Consider the following 23,706-nt stretch of genomic DNA (forward strand, 5'->3'; position numbering starts at 1 on the left):
GGCTGTGTGGGACCCCCCGCAGCCCTCTGCGAGGGGGGCTGGCCCCAGGCCTCTGTGGGGGACAGGGCCTGGCCACTTCCTGTGGGAAGTGGAGTGACCCGGCCCCAGCCTGCTCCTCTCCCCTGGCTCCCAGCCACACCGCCGCCGAGTGCTGGGTGGGGGCAGTTCCCTTTCCCCCCCAAGCCTGGGAGCCATAGGAGCGGAGCAGGCTGGAGCTGGGTCACTCCACTTCCCACAGGAAGTGGCCAGCTCCTGTCCCCTACGCAGGCCTGGGGCCAGCCCACCCCACCTCCCACCCCCCATGGAGGCCTGGGGCCCCACACAACACCCCCTCCCCCTCCCGCCTGGGGGTGGGTTTTCTGGGCACCAACAAAATTTCTACAAACCTGCCACCTCTGGTAAGCACTCTGAATCTCATCCTGCATTCTCCATTCCCCCACACACACACACGGATCAAGTGTACAATAGCATCTTCTACTGAGGTCTGTTAGATTGAAGGAAGGTGTTAAGATATGACCAAACATGAGGCTACCTATCAAAAGGGTTAAAAATTATAAAGGAGTTAGGAGTCTAGATTGAGCTCAAAAGTAGAACAAATATAATGGTCTCCTTCGAGTTCATTGTGGACAATTGTGCATAAAAATACAAAACAAAAATCAACACCACCAAAAAAAAAAAACCCAACAACCCTGCTGCTTATAATTGACCCGTTTACAGTCTATTGAGAAGAAACACAGTTCTGGAATAGCAATGAGTTACAGTGCAAATCTGACAGGATATCTTAGTCTAGGACTCAGTTGTTTGGTAGAGCTTGCTCCCTTTTGTCTCCCTTTTCTACAGACACTAATACCTTGTATTAACCCCCTGCCCTTGGAACACAGTGAAGCATGGAACATATCCCAATTTTGTTTAACTAATAGAATTCCTTTTGGGTTTTGTATGTAAAAATAAGTAAAGGAGACAACCTAATTTGGCTTAAAACACTTTCTAAATTAAGGTGGCCTAAGTAAGGCCCCTTAAATCACTCTTTACTTTTGAAAATCTTCGTGCTAGTGCATAAATACAAATGCCTGTGCTGAGTATCAGCAGCTTCCACCGACTTCAGGTGGAGTGGTGGCTGTTTAATACCTCTGAAAAATCAGGTCCAGCTTCTCTACACCACAAAGATAATTATTTAAGTGGTAAAACACTGTTAATACTGCTGTCCATAATAAGTTGACCAGATCAAAAAAAAAAAATCTTTGCTAATATTTTCACTTTAGGTATTAGAAGAGTCTAAATGCCTGGTGCGGAGCTTCCTGAAATCTGGACTTGAAGATGTGAATGAAAAAGAGTGTCAGATGTTAAAACAGCTGTGGAGTTCTTCCAAAGGACTGGATTCATTATTCAGCTACTTGCAAGACAAAATTTATGAAGTCTGAAGTCACAGTTTCACTTCAAGAAAAAACATTCCAAGTGTAAACAGAGTTCAAACATTACTTGTGTTTGAAAAGCAGAGGGAACGCATCCTTGAGATGAATTTGTGACAGTGTATCTTAATACAGATGGTTGTGTCAATTTCCTTGTGAGCTAAATTGAGAAGTTACACAGCTATTTTGTGTAATCAAGATGGAGGCAGGCTTGGTCAGTGCACATAAATTCTACTGAGTGCATCATTCACATGCTCATCCAGTTAGAAGTGTACATTCCACGTGCTGAAAAGCACTACTATGGCCCAGTAAGGCACACCATCTGTAATGACTTATTTTGTCTGTTCTTTTTTTAAACTTATTCTTGCTTTGCAACAAATGTCTGTGCTGACACTGAGGGCTCAATCTGAAAATCAGGTCACAGTAACACTCTGCAGACCGAGATTACTATACTTCAGAAATATTTTAATTATTTTTTTAAGTTCTAACAATGTAATGGAAAAACCTGATAATTTATATGTATAATATGTAAAGTTAGTTTTGGGGTGGGGGAGGGGGGAACTACTAGGATTTTTTTCTTTCATTGAATTTATTTAACTTATTTATTTTGTGTTTGTATGCAACTGTTTGTTGATCATACAGATATTATTTTCATACTTCCCTTGACTGGATTAATGGTTTCACATGAGAATGCAAGTGCCCCAGTGCATTTTTAACAGTGAGGTGTGTGTATATAATAAAGAACATACAGAAATCATCAAATGTCTGGGCACTAATAGTGACAGCCATGTATGTACGTGTTCCTTTATGTGTGAAATTGTACAAAGATGTATTGAAGTCGAGTTCTAGTTTGTTAAACTTATTAAGGAAAATCAGTGGAAGCTGCAATTGTGAGTCCCACACAAGTCTCTCTTCACTTCCTGCCTTCTTGAAGAGCATTGAAGGGCTTGCCAACAAAATGCTTTAAGTTTACTATTTTCCTATTAGCTGGACATTAATAACAGGGTGTGTGGTGCCCTTATGTGGCATTATATTGTTCTTCAGGTTTAAACATCTCCTTTTGGTCTGAAGTCTAGAAACAAACCCTTGTGAGCCTTAGTCTAACTGCCTGATTGCTCAATTGTGGGATAATTAATACTCTGGAGGCGTCTGGGTCTGAGATAGGAGTTTTATAAAACGGTGCTAGGTTTTGAACTGGGTGGAGACAGAGTTTTTGTTTGGCTTTTCCAGTACTCCATGGCTGGCCACCCCATGATCTAGTTATGAACAATTAATTAATTAAAAGTCTATGGCTATCCATAAAAACAGTCCATAAGTGACCAAAAAAAATATCTAATTTGCGGTTTTAAAATGTGACCCTAATATTTTTCAGTGATACTGACTTTTGAACCCTAGATTCAAAAGTCTAGCAGGCAGTTAGGGAGGAAATAATATGAACACATTCAGTGAATCGAACTGCCATGTTAGTATGCCCAAATCAAAATCTCTCAAAGCAGAAAATTTGCACCTTTGTTTCTTTAGTGATTTGTGCACTTGTTCTCCATCCTTGAGCTCACTGACCAGATTACAGTTTAAAAGAACCACAAGTGAGCTGAGGGGTTTGTTCATTTTTTCCTTACAATCTTTCAAAAAAAGAGTCTCAATAAAGTCTTTGTCAGATTGCAAACCGACAATTCTAGTGAGCGGTAGGTTTCCACAAAGTCCATCCATTTTTTCCTTTTTCATAGGAAAATGTAAAGTACCTTCCATTTACATTCTATATATGTTCCTAGGGCCAAATTGTGCCATTGATTTTTTATTATTTTTTATTTATTTTTTTTTTAAGCAGAGCACTATGTTGAAGTCAGAACTCTTCCCCCCTTCCCCTGCCCCCAAGTTCTGCTTAAAGTAAAAAAAAAAAAAAAAAAAGGCAGAATCTGACCCGTAGTTAGAATATGTTTAAATGTCTTCAAAAATGCAACATTGTACATGATTATGAAGTGACTTATTTTTCAGTGGTCTAAAACAAAGGGTAATTCTTTCAGTAAAAATACGAAATGGTTGATACAGCACTTGTTATACGTTAAGGGTTGCTTACTTCTTAGGCCCCCTAGCAAAATTGAAATGTGTGTTCAGGTTACGCACATGCTTAAAGGCTTTGCTGGATCAGAGCCATAGAACCCAATCTCATAAGCATGCACACAAGTCACTTACTAGTAGTCCCATTGACTTCAATGGGATTAGTCACGTGCGTAAGTGTTTGTACAATCAGGCTTTCAGTATGGGACTTTAGAAAAATCAGGAAAAGTATCATGATGCCCCAACTTCCATTTTTTCTTTTAGTGGTCCAGAGAGGTACAACTCCAGGTCATGTAAAATGTGTCAATAAAATACTAGAAAGTTTATTTCAATACTGTGCTTGTTATATGTTGATATATCTAGGAAAATTGCTCTCAGCAGTATGAAGATGTGTTTTACCACAGAAGGTTTTAGAACAAAAAAGAATCATAATGCAATCAACTTTTTAAATGCATCATTTCAACTGCATTTTCAAATATTCACATTAATATTTTGTTTGACAGAGGAATGGTTGAAATGTGTTTTTTCATAAAAACCGCTAATCATATTTAATGTTTAATTATTCATGTCTAAACAGTTACAATCTAGTTTCCATAGAATTTGTTTTTCTTTCAGAAAAAGGCTAATAATTTCAAAATCTTCCTTTTCGAGTATTTAAGGCTCAGAATTGAATTTCTTTTCTGTTTCGGTCTTTACTTGCTATTCAGATACATAGATATACTGTACATATTAGTCTGGGTACCTTTACTAATATTCACAGTATTTAAAAATATAAATGCAATTTGTTGTTAAGTATGTTATTTTATTCTTGTGTAAATTGTTTTGTACAACCTTTAAAAATCTGCAGTTTTGCATTTGTAGATATTCAAGGTAAGCAATTTATTTTGTGTTGTCTTGCATGTATATTTTTTGCTGTAGATAAGTGTTGTTTAGTTTCCTACTTCAGTACATTTCTGTTTAAATGAATAAGCTTACAAACTTTAATACAGTATATATTTTCAGAATATAAACTTTTATATTTCTGTGGTAGATTAGGGTATGCGTTTTAGGCAATCTTTTTCACTACTATTAATTCTTATTTTAATCTATAGTATACTGGTTTTGTGCCAATAGTTTTTCACTAGAATAAAATGCTCTTTTAATATTAGGGATATACAGACAGGTTTGCTGGTGGTGGTGGGCAGGTTTTCTGTTTTGTTTTGTTTTGTTTTTTGCCAGCCTTGAAGTAACTGCGTTTAAAGTGTAATTTGTAAATTTATTGCATTTGTGAATAAGCCTTACCATTAGGTACAACAAATCTTAAAACCTCGCAACTGCATATGTAATATTAAGGACTTCCCCAAATAATCTAAAACAGTTGGCAAAATCAGAGTACAGGGCCTTAAGTTTTTCTTGTGAAAAGGATAATACGGGTTGTTGTTTTTTGTTTTTGTTTTTTTAAAACAACATAGTTAGAGACTTGTCAGTTTGGGCTTTGTTCTATATAAACTGTGCATATTGTTCTCCCAACCACAGTAGTTAATCTCAGGCTTTTTGTGGCTGGGTCTATAAAAGTCAAATCTGGCTAAAGCCAGCACTCTTTAGGAGGACACTAAAGAAGTTTACATAAGAGACTTATAGACAATCTTAATCATAGTACATTTAAGTATTCACTATCCTGGATGTGTTATCTGTGTCTACCCAGTTAACCGTATGTTTTAAGCCATATTAAATCTCTTTACCACTACTTTAAATACTACACTGAAAGTTATTCCCTAACTTACCAACAGGTTGACAGGCTTGTGATTTCTAGTGAATAAAAATATGCCTTCCATAAAAACAAAGGACCAAAGAACTACATTATTCTAACAGAGCATTAGTTACTTAGCAAGTGAACTAGTCTGACATTTATAGTGATGATCAAATGGTCTCTTCCTGCTATGAACATTTCATTCTCATTCATTTTGAGCATAAGGGGGGAAATGTATCCACTAGACTTATTGGAAAATGAGCAATGTTCTGCTAAGCTGGCATGTCTATTGGTAAGGCTTATTACCAAACCTCTGAGATGAAGCAAAGAACCAAAAATTCACAAAATCTGTCTATGTACATTTATTTGATTTCAAACTTGTAACTTGCACAAGAAATTAAAGGTAGAAGTTTGCAAATTAGGCCCTTAAGTTATTTTGTCAGAATGTCATGGAACAGACTAAAACCGTTTCTAATATTTGTAATGAGTACATAATATAATATTATAAGGGTACAGGCACCCCTTTATCACAGTGTTGTAAATATTTTCTGAAACTGGTATAGAACGGAGGGACTTGTATCTTGATATATCAAATATTGACTGTCTACATCAAATTGTACACAATATATTTGTTGATGGTCCTGTAACTAGTGTATGGACACATTTCTGGGTGCCTTAGAAGTTGTATTTTTCATGTGTGTTAATATGCAGTATTTATACATTGTGAGAAGCTGCTTTGAATAAAAACATTGAAACTTCATTGCAATTTAGTGATTTTCAATTTTACAGGAATCAAAATGAATTTGGTAAATAGATGCCATACAGAAAAGGGGGTATTATAAAGTGATCTGGTAAAAACATTGAATAGACTCCTACGTTTTAAAAGAAATTAGGCATACAGAGGTTTTTCTTATGAGAGGACATTAAATTTAAAACTGATCATCCATCCAAAAATTGCAAAGATCGCAGCAACAAGAAGTGCTGTTAGTAATGTAATGAGTCTGACTTCATTCCACCTGACCTTCTGTTCACATCCAAGAAAATGAGCAAAGAATCGTCTTCAATATAATTTTCTAAGACTACTTCTACTCCTCCATCGCTACCACCCTTGCTTTGACATATGCGAGTCATACAAAGTATGACATTATATAGCTCACGCTGCTCTAGAGCCCAGGACTGCCAGCCATGATGCAGTTCTAAATACAGGAGTGGCTGTGCTAAGTGATATCTGGCTTTGGAAGGGTGATTCTGCACACAGGACTGCATTGTGCAAGTGGCACAGAGACCTGTGTTGCAGCCAGTGTGGAGCGGCACCATCCCAGTGGAATTGCAAAAGGGGCACAATCCTGTAGATCCGTCTATGCATAGGGCTGATGTGTAGGCTGTGCCATGCTCAGTGTCTCCTCTCTGACGCACTTAAAAAAGTAGAACACCTCAAGGTCATAGAGAGGGAGCAGTCACTTAGCTCCCCCTGAGCAGAACAGCAATATGAGAAACCTTGTGATGAGGCCTGGCTTACCGGTGGTGCTGTGTAGTGGTAAGGTCACTGGGTCCCAACTCTCCTCCTTCTCTAGCGTCCCTCACCAGCAATCGCTCCAACATTGTGGTGGTCCACCTTTTGGTAGAGAGTGACTCGGCCCTCTGGCTGGGTAGACGGTTGAGTTCATCCCCTTCCAGGGTAACAGAGTCCAACAAAACATATAGAGGCCTATATCCTCACAAAAGAAAGGGTCTTCGGCCTACCTCTGGGCCCCTGTATGTGGCATGCCCTTGACACAGAGCTTACAAAGTCTCTATCCTCTCCTCTGCCAGGGGTGGGGGAGAGGGAGGGATTTATGCCCCCTCCACAAGATCCCAGCCCTCCGTCTCCATCAGTCTCTATCCGAGGGCATTAAGACACCCTGGAGTGCTTCAGAGCTGCCTCCCTGTGCTGCTTCCCACCACTGGCTTCCCCACAAGGCTTCAAAGTCTTTCACTTGAAGTCCAACCAAAAATAGCACAAACAACTGAATCTTCAGCCCAGCTGGGCTCAGCTGCTTGCTGTCTTCTTTCCAAGCTAGCTCAGCTTCACACTAGCCCAAAGTGCCCGGATTTCACTCCCACTACCCGAGGCTGTCACACTCTCCCTCTGCCCATGCCTTCAGGCAGGCTGCAGTCCCTGATCAGCCTCTATCTCCAGTCAGGCTTCCAGCTCAGGACTCTGCCTCCCAGGCTTCTCTCAGCCCAAGAGAGAAAACTCCCAGCTGCCTCACACTTGGGTCTCCTCTGTGGCCCCTCCTCCAGGGCTTAGAGTAGCTGTCATTTGCAGGCCTCACCCTTCCTCAGGCACTCCCAGGATAGGTTTCTCCTCCTCTGCCATTTCATCTCCCTCTCCGTTCCCCCCAAGCTGCTCCTCTGGCTCCTTGTTAATCTCCTCCACCAGCTGCAGTAGGCTCTACAGGTGTGGTGGGGTGGAGTCACCTAAACCCAGAATCACTTCTTAACCCCTTCTTGACCAGTGTGGGGTTTATATACTCCATCACACCCCCTGGCGTGGGGCATACAAAGGAAGGAGTTTTTGCATAAGGACCATGAACAATATGGAGCCAACCCTAAAAGCAAATCTCTCCACCCACACAAAGCCCCCTTAACTCTTGATGTGCTTGGAGATGTGCAGTATCAGGGCCTTGGTCGTTACTATTCTTTATTTAACTGCACACATTATCTAGCTTCCACAATCTGTGCAGCACTAACTTACCTCACAGACTGGCAACTCTTGGGCTGAAAGGGATGAAACATACACGGCCCTTCCAAACCTGGAAAACCTTTTTTTTTTTTCCCCTACAAACACCTACACAAAAGTCCCTAAAAGTGCAAATGTAATGATAGAGATTTTCCTTAGGGGAAGGGGAAAACAGTTTCTAGCCTTCATTGTTCTGGAGAAAAGTTTGAAAACATGACCCAAAAGCAACCTGAAGGCGAATAAAAAGAACCCAAATATTAATTTTAAAAAAGCCTCATGTTTTTAAAGCCAATTTCATTTCATTATTTTTGAAGAGTTGGGGTTGGCAATACTGGTTTTTATATTCATAATTTATTTTGTATAAATGCATGGAAGCATGTACTGTACACTAGTATCAGAGAAACAAGCATTATTTAATCAGAGGCAACAGTAACAGCATAAAGAAAAGATTGAAAATGCTGAAATTCCCTTTAATGGAAAGCTGCATGGGATAAATTATGTGTACAGTTCCAAAGGCATCCAAACACTTTTTTACATGAGTGCTTACATCCATTAAATTATCAGTTTAACACAGAAGCTAAATTTAAACAAAAGAACTAGAAAACGGTCATACGCTATCACCAAAAAAATGTCCTTAGCTTTACAGTTGTAGACACTGTGGGTAGGAAGTGGGGTCAGCCATCAATAGCACTGGGAGCCAGGCTGCTTGGGTTCTATTCCTGGCTTTGATTGGACTTGCTACATGACTTCATGCCAGCCACTTAAATTTTTATACCTCAGTCTAACCAGCTTTAGGAAAATGAAATAATACTTGTCTCCTTCACAGGAGTGTTATGAGACCTAATCAATGCCTCAGAGGCCTAATTGATGTCTGTAATGCTCTGAGGTTGCATTTATATAGAACTTTTCCTCTGAGGCCACGTATAATATCATCCTCGGAGGACTTGAACACACATGTAAATTAATCTTGTTTAACCAGCACCATAGGCCAACAATTATTGATTTATATTTAGTAGTGAAATACTGTACTCTCATCATGGGTTAACACATTGCAGTTTCCCTTGAAAGACAATAATTTCCACACGGTCCGCAAGCTATTTCCTAAATATGGTGTTTATGTAGTGTTAATGACACTGTCAACTTAAAAAAACTTACGTTCTACACAAACACGGTCCTTCATTAACAATACTAAAAACCCCTTAGATTATTAAAGGTAAACAATCTAGTTTACATAGCACTACTTATTTTCCTTGTTTCCTTTCAGTATTTCTCCCACCGGGAACAACGGAAATCAACAAAGTCAATTTTACTTCTGTTTTCACTCAGGGGCTGCCTACACTACATCTGTGCTGCTGTACTGTAGATACTTCCTACATGGGTGGAAGCGGGTTTCCCTTAGATGTAGATAATCCAACTCTCCGAGAGGTGGTACCTAGATTGATGGAAGAAGTCTTCTGTGGACCTAGATGCACCTATAGTGGGGCTTAGGTCGACCTAACATAACTATGTCACACAAGGCATAACATTTTTCACAGTCCTGAGCAACATAGCTAGGTCAACCTAAGTTTTAGGTGTAGACCATGCTTCAGTTTGACATCTCAGCTCTCCGTGCTGCAATTTATATATTGTGAGCAGTTGCTTTGGATAAAAAACACTGACACTTCATTTCCATGAACTTTCAAAAACTGCAAAGGAGTGTTTATTACTTTAACAACTCCCTTTTTAATTGGAATTGTTTTTAATTGGGTACCAATCCTTTTGAGCTTTCGCTTATAATAACTTCCCTTTACAAAATTTAACATTGCATCCAAATTATCTGGATAGTGCCCTATAATATATACAGGGAAGGAAGAAAGGAAGAGATTATTATTTTCATTTTTAAATATTTGTGAAATGCTCAGATATTATGGTGATAGAAATATCAGGTAAAATTTTCAAAAGTGTCTAAATGTCATGACTAAGATGTGGGCAAACTGATCTAGTGGCTGGAGAAGGACGCGGAGCCAGGCCAGGTCAGTTTGGATACCAGTAGATCAAAGTCTGAGATATGCCAGAGGGTAAACAAAGAGTCAGGTGCCAGGGTTCAAAAAAGAACTAGATAAATTCATGGCAAATAGCTCCATCCATGGCTATTAGCCAGGATGGACTGGGATGGTGTCCCTAGTCTCTGTTTGCCAGAAGCTGGGAGTTGGCAACAGGGATGGATCACTTGATGATTGCCTGTTCTGTTCATTCCCTCTGAAGCACCTTGCATTGGCCACTGTCAGAAGACAGGATCCTGGGCTGGATGGACCTTTGATTTGACCCAGTATTGCTGTTCATATGTTCTTATGTAGGAAGCAGGCAGGGTCAGGCTACCAGCAGATCAGAGACAGGAAGTAGGAGCAGGAAACACAAGGAAGGCTGTCCTAAGCAAGGGAAACCCAGTTGCATGGACATCTTCCTGTTCCTGTGGTCAGTTTAAATACAAGCAGGGAACCAGTCAAGACAAGGGTTTGAGACCTGCAGTTCATGACATCACCCTCTCACTAAGTGGTACCCTAGGGTGAAGTGGGACTTTCGGGGGTGATTTCTGTGGAACACTTGTGCAGGTGAGGTGTATATTTTCCACCGGCTCCCAGGTACTCTCCTCAGGAACATGCCCCTCCCACTCAATAAGATACCAGAGCCTGCCATGTTTACATTTAGAGTCCAGGATCTGGTGAACCATGTATTGCTTGTGGTCTTGTACCTGTACTGCTGGAGAAGGTGGCTGGCTTCTGTGAGAGAAAGGGTTTTCCATGTAGGATTTCAAAAGTGATATGTGCACAGCTGAACCTTCAGAGAGCAGGGTAGTTGAAGTTCACAAGTGATTGGATTAATCTGTCACAGGATCTTAAAAGGGCCAAGGAACCACAAGTTGTCAGCAGGTCTGTCTGTGTGGAGATGCTCCATGGAGAGCTATACTTTTTCTCCCACCAGGTAGGTGCGGCCTTGCTGTCAGTGCTGGTCTGCATACCATTTATAGTATGGTCTTGCTTTTTCCAGGTGATCCTTCACTTCTTCCTGGGCCTGATGAATCCACTCCACTAAGCCATAGGCGGCTGGCTTGGGAGAGGATGCAGGTAATTGCAGGTGGAATCAGGGTTGATGCCAAAAACTGGCATGAAAAGGGCTTTGACCTGTAGACACATGGTCTTCGTTATATGCAAACTCCATGTAAGAGAGACATGAGGACCAATTATCCTGGTGATATTTTCTTAAGAATTTGGTTGGCCCTTTTGGTTTGGGATGATAAGTGGAGGAAAGCTATGTGCAGACCCTCAGCAGGCACATGGCCTTGTGCCAAAACAGGGCCATGAGCTGAGACTCCTTTTTGAAGGTGATGCCCTCTAGGAGGTCGTGGAGGCAGACTACATGGTTAATCCATATCTGGGGTGTCTCTTCAGCACAGGGGAGGCCTGTACAGGCAACGAAGTAGGCCATCTTGATAAAGTGGTCCACTAATGTCAAAATTGTTGTAAATTTGTTGTACTTTTGAAATTCTACAATAAAGTGCATGGTGATGGCTGCCCAGGGTTGAGATGGGGTGTCCAAAGGCTGGAGGAGACTGCAGGGCTTGTGCATGGTGTCTTGGTGCAGGCACAAACATCACAGGAGGCAATGAATGAATGTGTCATGGAGCAAATCCAGGACCACCAAACAATAGCAAGATATTAGTCATTGTGTCTTGAACTGCCCCAAGTGTCCTGCGAGGGGAAAATAGGGCATAGCTGAAGGACTGGAACTCTTGTGGGTCCTGGGGGAACAAGAACATAGATGCAGTCCCTTAAGTACTTGATCCCTTCCTGGGAATCATGCGATTGCTTGTTGATAATAGCCTGTTTGTCAGGTGGAATTCCTAAGATAGAGTTGTCTCCTTGTTATTGGGCCAGAAGACAAAGGGGAACCATCAACAGTCTCTATGAGGTTGGGAATGGCCTTGCCTATCAGGGGAATGTACAGGATCTGGGCTGCTGCTGAACCCAAGTCAATGAGACCTGCTAGGATAGGAGTTTACAGGGGCGCCCCCGGTCTGTGCAACTGGACTGGCACCTGCAAGTGAGGAGCCCTCGGGTGGAGCGCAGGGTGTGTTCCAGTCAAGACCGAAGTGTGGGGCAGCAATTTTCTCTGATTCCTTGGAGTCTGTACAGGGCAGGCAGAGATGGAGGGATCTAACTCACCATGGCAGAAGCAGAGATGGTGCTGGCAGGGCCGTCCTAAGGCATATGCCGCATACGCGGATGCATAGGGCACCACTAAATTTGGGGCACCATCGCCGGGATGGGTCAGCAAGCAGGTAAGAGCAGGGTCGGGTCGTAGAGGTTAATGTACTAGCAAGTTCAAGTTACGAGGAAGAGGAACTTACCAAACCCAATGCCTGTAAAGATCCTCCCTTTAGAGAAAAGTAGACAAAAGAACATACTCTGTTTGAGACACCAGAGAAAAAAGACGCAGGCAATAAATCAATGTTTTCAAACAAAGGCAGCATTAAAAGAACAACCCAAAGCACCATCTCACTATGACAAACCCTTTCTGGTTTTGAGCCCTAGTCCCTAGACTGGGACAATACTACATGTGGGAGGAGCAAGGAGAGGCTTTGAAGAAAACGAAGGAACAGCATTTTCGCACGCAAATTGGGTGATCATCTACATGACCTGAGACTCCATAATGTGGAAGAATGGGAGGTTAAAACAATAAGGAGGAGAGCACCAGGGTGAAATTGGGTTCCATTGAAAAGTTGATGGCAAAACTCCCACTGAGTTCAATGGGGCCAGGATTTCACCCATCCATAGCCCCCAACCTGCCCCCCAAGTGTCTTGCTACTGCTGAGAAGACTCTCAGAGGGTCGACTGAGCTTTAGAAAGTGTGACATAGTTCTGAGTATGACTCTCAAGTCTGATTTATCCAGCTTAAAAGTCAAAAAGCCCTGCAATCGTAGCCTGGAGAGGGTTTCAAGTTACCGGTAAAGCTGGAGACAGAACCAACTCTAGCATTCATACCATTTGCACTGTGCTTGGAACATTTTGCTTTAATTCATACTGTTCTTTCTTTTGGTTTTACAAACTTGCTCATTACTGATTTATCATAAAAATAGAATATTTCAGAGCTGTGTTGGATTCCAATTATTGTGTCCGTCTGGCCTGACATGGTAATTTTCACCTGGAGCAGTCGAAGTGTATTTTGTGAGTAAGAATGGAATTTCTCATATAAATAAAAAGAAAGAAGCAGTTTGTCATTTAGCAGGAAATAAATTAATTACCAGACAAGGACTGGGAGGGAAAGACATAGGGATATAGAAGAAAAGAGGAAATAATTTTTGTAAAGGAAACTCTATTGATGAGGATAAGCACTGAAGATGGGTGTGCTAGAATATCTACATAAATACATACAACAGCTCTCTTTCTCCTATAAACAATTTTGAGTTTACACTTTATCATAAGCGAGGCTCAATTGTTTGAATGATCTTAAACTGGACACATCATTTTTGTGTAGGAAGTCATTTGCAGGATGTGATTTTACTGGTTTCTGTGAAGCTCCCAGCACAAAAATAATAAACAACAATTATGCTGCTTACTGTAGTAGGTACAACCCTGGTGGGGCTATAATTCTACCTGTCCTGCAGGCAACTTCCATGGAATAACATGAAGTTCCTGTAAAGCAAACACTCCCTTTCCTGCAGGACAGGAAGGATGTTAACGCTCCAGGATTATACACGGTACGTACACTACCTCCAGTGTCTCCTCATGCATCAAGTACATCAACAATGGAGTGCCAGGATTCCAGTGCAAAACTTACTTACTTTCCCCCTCCCTGGCTCTATAGACCATGGAGATCCTTGGCTGCTCTCACAATTTGCCTCTACCTCTCTGTCAATAGCATGTTTTCCCCACTTATGGTAATTCACCCTAAAAGTTCTTAGGTCTTGTTCTATATTATCCTGTCATCTTCTCTGAACTCCACTGCACCACCCTCTAGCAAACTATAGCAGAGGCCAGCAATGAAGAGGGTGACTTGAAAATTTTTGAGCCAAACAATACAGTATTTTCTACTGCACTCAGTTTTTATTCACTCCTCACTCGGGTAAAAATATCATTTGTTTCAGTGGGAGTTTTGCAGAGTAAAGACAGCAGAATTTAGCCCCCGACTCTCGTCAGTTTAAGTCAGCCTTTTAGTATTCATTAAATCAGTATTTTATTATTGTGATTTTTGTTGTGCTCAGCCCCCAGAATAATACTTCCCAAAATTCTCAAAGCCGAGCTTCAAAAAATGACTTTCAAGGGCTCAGCTGTGGTTTTGCCACATACCCTGAGTAAGAGGCAGTGTGTAGCTGCTCTGCCGTTAGAACCAGACCAGGAACCATCTCTTGGAGAGAGACGTCTGGTCTCTGGTTGCCCCCTTGCTCCATGGGAGAAATAATCTGCACCATCCCTATATATGGATCAGCGGAGCTGGCTGGTATATTGTGGGGGAGAGAGCTAACGCTTCACTTTTTCATCGTAACACTGACTGCCCATCCATGTGCACAAGAGGGGAAATAGTGGCTTTATAGAGCCTGCCCTCCTCCCACCATGCTGCTACTCATAATATGTCCCCTTACTCCCATGCACAGGCACATAACCAGGGCATAATCTGCCCCTACATTTGCACCTGCCACACTTTGCAATCAATTGTTTGTGTTTGCAAAGCTCAGAATCCACGGGCCAAATCTGCAGAAAGCTAGAATCCCAGGAATTTAAGCAAAAGAGCACGATGATACAGTACATCTGTATTTGTACATGCAATGAATAATTACACATACAAATGGCACCGACCTGCCATCTGCATTCACAAAGACCTCACTCTGTATGCAATTACCACGACTGCACAAGTAAAGCAAAATTAGGTGCAAAACTGCCCACAGTTTCTCCACACAAACTGGGACCTCTCTATTTTTCTGTAAATTTGATCCTACCTGTGAGAATTGGCTATTTGTGTGAACAAATCCTGTTCTATCCTTATCCTCGTCACCACTATACCTGAGCTCCTCCACACAGTACCTTAAGTGACAGGACTAACATCTGGCAGATGTGGTTCATTCTTTCTCTTATCCGCTCCACAGGAGAGGATTGTGTGTGAGATGAAATTTTTGGTCTGGTTGGGGGGCGGGGGGGGGGATTTTGTTCGTTTTTAAATGCACACGCTGCTTTTGGTTTGTTAGAGAAGGCAGGCTGAAGAAGTGCACCTTGAAGGAGCTACAGAAGGTGGGGAGGTTTGTGATGGTCCTTACTTCCCATGGGAGTTTGTTCCATAGTCTTGCATTGGCTCCTGCAAAAGTTCTGTCTCCTGCACCGACAAATCTTACCCTTATGTTAGAGAAGCGGTCAACCATGGTCCTCATCCCAGAGCTTTAGGCAAACTTTTACATATCCCAGAGCTTTGAGCCCCTTGAAGATAAGGACTGAAACCTTGAACTTGAGTCAATGTTGTATGAGGAGTGGAAGACAGGTTTGATATGCTCGCAATAGCCCATGTTGCTGAGGAGGTACACTACAGTGCTCTGTACCAGTTGGAGTTTCCTGAGGGCTGATGGCAAAATTAATGTCTGCTTCAAAACAAGAAGGATCTTTTGCAGTCACACAAGTAACATTGTAGATGCACACACTGAGGCCCATTTTTATATTGTCCCAAAGATCTTCAACTATCAGCCACATTTTGATAATGAGCTTGGAGTTCTCTTCAGGATGACATTGGCATCAACTGTGGGATGAATCAAAGCCCATGGAGGTCTTTCCTCTGATGCTGGTGGCTTTTAGATCAAGCGCATGATGTAGGCTATAGTATCTTCTTTCCACACAGCATGTATGGCATGTAGTGAACGGAAAGCAGTCTGATTGTTAGAAAGATCACATGGTGCTGACTAATAACACTAAGCTTATGGAGAAGGGATGCTCCATATTTAAGGAGTGTGGATTTAGCCACAGAGTCTGAAGCACTGAGACTAGCGGCTAAATTTGCAAAGGGGGCTTAGGCATTGCTCCATTCAGCATTGCAATGCCTAACTTATAGACCGCCTAGTGGAATTCACAACTCTGACTTAGGTGTCCATGCCCCTTGTACAATAAAAGGGGGTGTAGTCTAAGCCCCACCCTCAAAGGGAATTAGGCACCCAGCTCCAATCAGGATTCACAGCCATGCACCCTTTCCTGGAGTTAGGCACCTAAAGACAAACCAAGGAGAAGGAATTGGAACCCAGGCCTCCTCCTTCCCAGATGAGTGTGCTAAAGATCAGGCTATTCTCACTCTGGCCAAATGAATGTATACGTATTTATACAAGTGGAACAGCTTCAACAGAAAACACACACATACACACACACACACACACACACACACACTCTCCTCCCCCTGGAATGCATAAGAGCACACTGCTAGGAGGTAGAACACCTGAGTTCAAGTCCCTGCTCTACATCAGGCAGAGTGGGGATTGGAAGCTAGGTTTCCCATATACTGAGCAAGTGTTCTTAGCCACTGGGATACTGGTTCAAAGGGGACCATGCCTTCCCCCTGTGTGTGGGGTTAGGTATGCTCTCAGCATGCATAACAGAGTAGGGTCCTCAGTCAAGGTAGGTGGGAGAACCCACCAGGGCTTAAACATCAGTTTAGGCACCAAGCTGCTCAGTGGTGTCAGGACTGAGGCAGCAGTGTGCATGCCAAGTGGAAGAAATGTAGGCACCTAGGGAGCTTTAGAATAGGAACATAGGCACCCAGGGACTTTAGGCACTTCCAATGTTAGGTAGCAGCTGAGTGGCGGTTTTGTGAATGTCAGTGATGCCTAAATTTTGGACTTAGGTACCTGAAGGGGCAGCTAGACACCTACATTTCTCTTGTGAATCTAACCCCAGGTTTCATGACAGTTAGAATAGAATTCTGAATGTCTCATCCTCCCTTGTGAGCAAAGAAATGCTGTGCTCTGTTTAAAGCGTTCTCAGCTTCTCAGTCACATTTCCCATTATGGACTTTACTCTTCTTCTCCAATAAAGGCACCTAGCAGGACTGGGCCCTTTGTTTTGCTCAGTGTGTCCTGCTGATAATTCAGCTGAAGACTCAGGTACGGAGACAGGAAAGAAAATGTCCTTTGCAGCTAAGGGATAACAGCAAAAAAAAATTAAGTACATCAGAAGCAGGAAGCCTGCTAAACACTATTGAGATGCTAAAGGAGCACTCAAGGACGATAAGGCGGAGAAACTCTGTCAAACTCTGACATTGCGGAGAAACTAAATGAATTCTTTGCATCAGTCTTCGTGGCTGAGGATGTAGATGCCCAAACCTGAGCCATTCTTTTTAGGTGACTGAGGAACTGTCCCAGATCGAAGTGTTATTGGAGGAGGTTTTGGAACAAACTGATAAACTAAAGAGTAATAAGTCACCGGGACCAGATGGTATTCACCCAAGAGTTCTGAAGGAACTCAAACGTGAAATTGCAGAACTATTAACTGTGGTTTGTAACCTATAATTTAAATCAGCTTCTGTACCAAATGACTGGAGGATAGCTAATGTAACGCCAATTATTAAAAAGGGCTCCAGAGGTGAACCTAGTAATTACTGGCCAGTAAGCCTGACTTTAGTACCAGGCAAACTGGTTGAAACTATAGTAAAGAACAGAATTGTCAGACACATCGATGAATATAATTTGCTGGGGAAGAGTCAACATGGTTTTTGTAAAGGGAAATCTTACCTCACCAATCTACTAGAATTCTTTGAGGAGGTCAATAAGCATGTGGACACGTGGGATCCAGTGGATATAATGTTCTTAGATTTTCAGAAAGCCTTTGACAAGGTCCCTCACCAAAGGCTCTTAAGCAAAGTAAGCTGGAAGGTCTTCTCATGGATTGGTATCTAGTTAAAAGACAGGAAACAAAGGGTAGGAATAAATGGTGAGTTTTCCAAATGGAGAGAGGTAAATAGTGGTGTTCCCCAGGGGTCTATACTGGGACCAGTACTGTTCAACATATTCATGAATAATCTGGAAAAAGGGGTAACCAGTGAGGTGGCAAAATTTGCAGATGATACAAAACTACTCAAGATAGTTAAGTCCAAAGCAGACTGCAAAGAGTTACAAAGGGATCTCACAAAACTGGGTGACTGGGCAACAAAATGGCAGATGAAATACAATGTTGATAAATGCAAAGTAATGCACATTGGAAAACATAATTCCATAATGTACATATAAAATGATGGGGTCTAAATTAGCTGTGACCACTCAAGAGAAAGATCTTAGAGTCATTGTGGCTAGTTCTCTGAAAACATCCACTCAATGTGTAGCAGCAGTCAAAAAAGCTAATAGAATGTTGGGAATCATTAAGAAAGGGATAGATGATAAAACAGAAAATATCATGTTTCCTCTATATAAATCCATGGTAGGCCCACATCTTGAATAATGCAAGCAGATGTGGTCGTCCCCGCTCAAAAAAGATATATTGGAATTGGAAAAGGTTCAGAAAAGGGCAACAAAAATTATTAGGAGTATGGAACAGCTTCCGTATGAGGAGAGATTAATAAGATTGGGACTTTTCAGCTTGGAAAAGAGACGACTAAGAGGGGATATGATAGAGGTCTATAAAATCATGACTGGGGTGGAGAAAGTAAATAAGGAAGTGTTATTTACTCCTTCTCATAACACAAGAACTAGGGGTCAGCAAATGAAATGAATACGCAGCAGGTTTAAAACAAATGAAAGGAAGTATTTCTTCACACAAAGCAGAGTCAACCTGTGGAACTCTTTGCCAGAGGATGTTGTGAAGGCCAAGACTATAACAGGGTTCAAAAAAGAAGTAGATAAATTCCCGGAGGATAGGTCCATCAATGGCTATTAGCCAAGATGGGCAGGGATGGTGTCCCTAGCCTGGTGGTCCTGCTTTGAGCAGGGGGTTGGACTAGATGATCTCCTGAGGTCTCTTCCAACCCTAATCTTCTATGATTCTAGCCTCTGTTTTCCAGAAGCTGGGAATGGGCGAGAGGGGATGGATCACTTGATGATTACCTGTTCTGTTTGTTCCCTCTGGGGCACCTGGCACTGGCCAAAGTTGGAAGACAGGATACTGGGCTAGATGGACCTTTGGTCTGACCCAGCATGGCATTCGCATGTTCTTATGTAAGGGATGTACTTGGAATGAGGCTATTGAGCTAACTTTACCTATCTGAGATGTTAGATAAACAGCAGCATCTAGCATAAGAGTTTCTATCATGAAACAAATTATTTGAGCGCTATGAACCAGCGATCTTGATGTGTTAGAATTAAGTTAATTACCATCTTCTAAAAGTAAGTTATTCACAGAAAACCAGACGTGATTTTGATGTGTCTCTAAATAAGGGATATATTCTCAGCTACACCAAAAAGATCAGCAATTTGATACGGCTGTGTCTTTCTAGCCTTCTGGTTAGTGATTACATATGCTGCCTACCAACCTCTAGGGTATTCACTTTCTACAAGAGGTTCATTAAATGGATAAAGGCATTCATGTAAAGCTCTTCCCATGCCTAATTATTCAAGATCTGTATTATCTTAGCCCCACATTTGTTTATTTTGTATGCAGCTACAGGAAGCTGCTTGTCAGGGATTCAGATTCTGGCAAACAATCCCATTCAAGTCCACTGTTTGGTCATTAGTCTCATAACGAGCAACTCAAAAATCTTGCCAACTGAGCCATGAGGGGATTTCCCCACTGCTTCAAGGTTAGGGTCAAATGAACATGCTCCCTTGAGAGACAGCAATGTTTACTTGTCAGAGGGCAGGAGTTGGAATCAACAACTCCTCAGTTCTAATCCCAGCTTTATCGCTGAAAGCAAAGCTGCTATAATGCCCAGCGTCCGGCCTAATGTAATGACCCTATATCTCTTCCTTAGTCTCAAGCACAGGGACTGTTCCCAGGAATAGCTACTGAGAAGTATGAGCAGCCAGATGTAAATCAAAGCAGTCTTCAGGTTGCTCCAACTTATGCCAGGCAGGTCCTAAGCTTGAGAAGTGCAAAGGTAGCTTAAAGCACCTATCCTAACTCTGCCCGAACAATGCCCTGTTCAGTCAAACTAGAAAATAGTTTATATATTTAGATATCAAATGACCGAAATAAATAAATGAAATAAATAAAAGGCATTTCTTCTGGGGCCTAATCCAAAGGAAAGGCTCATCCTGACTTCAGAGGGCTTGGGATCAGGCCCCTAAGATCTATGTACCTTTGGCAATTAACATAAAATCAAACCCAGCAATCTTTTCTTTATATGGTAGTAATTAGTCATAACACAGGAAAGACAAAGAGAAACAAATCCTCCCTCTCTAAATATTGCCCATTAAGCAACAGCTCCCTCTCCCAAAAGCCCCCATAAAAAATTTTATAGAAACAGCAGGCCACACTGTAGCTGATTTAAGGTTAAAACTTCCCCAACCTATTTTAAGAAGTAAACCCACCAACACTCCATTAGGGTCTAAAATATTTATTAAATACACTCCACAACTGTATGATGGCTTCGTACCAACAAAACGAGCCAGCATTTTGCGAGGGGAGACTCAAGTGTCAGGAATGCATTTAATCGTCGCTCTAGAGCAGTGCTACTCAAAGTGGTGGTCCGCGGACCGGCATCGGCTGCCGGTCTGGGCGCACATTGAAAAAAAAAAATGCCAGTCCCCCACATCAGATAGCTTGAGAAGCACTGCTCTAGAGAACAGTTTTCTGGAGAGTAAGTCAGAAACACGCCAAAGCAAAAGAAATAATTTAGTGGAATTTTTTTCCAGTGTACAGACATGCGCTGAGTTTTCATATGACTCGCAGCTGCTCTCCAAACTTAAAAGAGGAGAAATGCTAAAAATAATAATTATAATAATAAAAAATAGCAGAATAACAGAAACATACATGCAGACATACAAGAGGGTCCAGCCCTGCAGTCCTTACTCAGGCCAAACTCCACTGACTTCACCGCAAAGCTGAGCACAGAGTGGTTTCACAACAACGGTTTCATTAGGAGCTATCGCACTGCACACTGCCCATACACACAGAAGGGTTCACATGTTAATGGGGAATATATCACTCAAATGGTCTGCGATACTCCCAGTACAAAGAGGGGTTTCTATATGAGTGGCTTTACTTCATAAGTTTCCATATGTGTTTTATACATATGTTGGAGTCACAAGATTTGAAAAAGGAACATTAACACTGAATCCCTTTTAAAACATGCTGCACTGCTGGGTGTTTCTTGTAAAGCTCTGTTTCTTGGAGGTTTTTCTATTGTGACAGGAAAAACTAGAAGGGCCCAATTCTCCACTCCCTCACCCCTTGCTCAGCCTTTTACACCATTGCAAAGTGGGTGTAAAACATTGCCAGATCAGTGGGGCAGCATTTTATGTCTCTTTGTACTCACTCTTCGCTGGTTTAAATGATGGTGCCAGGTGCAAGGCAGTGGACAATGAGGACTGTGTTGTTACTTACACTCCCAGTGTTACTTAAAGATAATTACAGAAAGATTAAGAAAATAAGAATGGCCATAATGGGTCAGTCCAATGGTCCATCTAGCCCATGCCCTGTCTCTGACAATGTACCAGAGCTTCAGGGGAAGCGTACAGAAAAGGAAAGTTAAAGTGATCCACCCCTATCTTTCCCTCCTAGTTCTGGCAGTCAGAGATTTAGGGTCACCTCAAGCATAGGGTTGCATCCCTGACCATCTTTGCTAATAGCCTTGATGGACCTCTCCTCCATTAATTTATCTAGTTCTTTTTTTGAACCCAGTTATACTTTTGGCCATCACAACATCCAATGGCAATGAGTTCCTGAAGCTAACTTTGTTGTGTGAAAAAGTACTTCCTCTTATTTGTATTAAACCTGCTGCCGATTAATTTCATCAGGTGATCCCACATTTTTGTAGCATGAGAAAGGGCAAATAACACTTCTCTATTCACTTTTTCCACACCATTCATGATTTCATAGACCTCTACCCTATTTCCCCCTTAGTCATCTCTTTTCCAAGCTGAACAGGCCTAATCATTTTTGTCTCCCTTCATATGGAAGCCATTCTATACCCTTGATCGTCTTTGTTGCCCCCTCTCTGAACCTTTTCCAGTTCCACTATATCCTTTTTGAGATGGGGTGCCAGAACTGGACACCCTATGGGAGTATAATGGATTTATACCGTGGCATTATGATATGTTCTGTCTTATTTTCTGTCCCTTTCCTAACAATTCCTAATATCCTGAGAGGGTTTCTTTTTTTTGACCGCTGCTGCACACTGAGCTGAAGTTTTCAGAGTACTGTCAACAGTGACTCCAAGATTTCTTTCTTGAATGGTAACAGATAATTTAGAACTCATCATCATATACTCATCATTTGTAGTTTGGATTATTTATTTCTGATGTGCATTATCTTGCACATATCAACATGGAATTTCATCTACCATTTTGTCGCCCAGTTGCCCCATTGTGTGAAATCCCCCATAACTCATCATAGTCGGCTTTGGACTTAACTATCTTGAATAATTTTGTATCATTTGCAAACTTTGCCACCTCACTATTCACTTCCTTTTCCAGATCATTAAGGAATACGTTCAATAGCACAGGTCCCAGTACAGATCCTTGGGGGAACCCACTGTTCCATTTATTCCTACCGTTTATTTCCCATCTTTTAATCAGTTACTGATCCATGAGAGGATCTTCCCTCTTATCCCATGACTACTTGGTTTCCTTAAGAGCCTTTGAAAAAGGACCTTGTCAAAGGCTTTTTGAAAATCCAAGTATGCTATCAACTGGATCACCATAACCCACATACGTGTTGACACCCTCAAAGAATTCTAATAGATTGGTGAGGCATGATTTCCCATTTCAAAATACGTGTTGACTTTTTTCCAACAAGTCATGTTTATCTATAATCTAGTGTCCAATCATGCTTTTCTTTATTCTAGTATCTATCAATTTGTCCAGTACTGAAGCTAGGCAAATTGGCCTGTAATTGCCAGGATCATCTCTGGAGCCCTTTTTAAAAATCCGTGCTACATTAACTACCTTCCAGTCATCTGCAGCTTAGGCTTGCTTTAGCAATAGTTTACATACAACAGTTGTGAACTTGGAGGTGACTCTGCTCATGAGTGGAGATGAATTTCTAGCAAACAACAGAAGAACAAGTTCTATCTTAGTGCTCAGTCCTGCAAACACATCCACATGTGAGTAACTTAACTCACACATGCTGTCCCAATGAAGTCAATGGCCTGTACTGCCTCTTATTGCAAGACAACCCATGGATGAGGGACTGTAAGGGAGGAAACCCCCCCCATGTTACTGCATTTGGAGTTAGGGTTTGTCCCCCTATGGAATAGATCTGGAGCCTGCCTAAAATCTAGAGGGATGCACAAGTGGCCAGGGTCATATATATGGAGGTCCTTAACCCCCTATTGGCTCTCATCACTGTTGGGCCCCCATTCCTCTCTGCAGCTAGCTCTAGCACTCCCCTGATCTGCTCATTCCTCTGCCAAAGTCTCCACTATCGTGCACCAGGAGGGGGTAAGGGATGGGGCTGAGCAGGCTACAACATATCTGAGGTTTCCTTTATATGGCCTGATCCTGCAATCCTTGTGCATCCTATTGCAATTGAGGAGTTTGGATTGTGTAAGGAATAAGTGCTTAGTTGGCTAAGGAAATGTATTAAATTATGTTAACATGACCAGGGATCCGTTTTGATTGGCCTTGTGTGTGCGGTGGGCCAGGGAATGGGTGGCCTGGTCTAGAGGTTTGTGTTGAGCACAGGGTGTGGGACCTC

General features: G+C 41.9%; 1 protein-coding gene across 3 annotated transcripts in view; it reads left to right on the top strand.

The window, feature by feature from the left end:
* CDYL2 (chromodomain Y like 2) overlaps positions 1-5,956 on the top strand; it is an 89,137-nt gene extending 83,181 nt beyond the window's left edge. For all 3 annotated transcript variants that reach the window (XM_043525941.1, XM_037878266.2, XM_043525942.1), the window contains one exon: positions 1,263-5,956. In XM_043525941.1, the coding sequence (XP_043381876.1) occupies positions 1,263-1,421 (159 nt within the window). In that variant the 3' untranslated portion in view covers positions 1,422-5,956. The remainder of the gene's footprint in view (positions 1-1,262) is intronic.
* The last annotated feature ends 17,750 nt before the right edge of the window (positions 5,957-23,706 follow it).

Source organism: Chelonia mydas, chromosome 12 (assembly GCF_015237465.2).
Source record: "Chelonia mydas isolate rCheMyd1 chromosome 12, rCheMyd1.pri.v2, whole genome shotgun sequence".
NCBI lineage: Eukaryota > Metazoa > Chordata > Testudines > Cheloniidae > Chelonia > Chelonia mydas.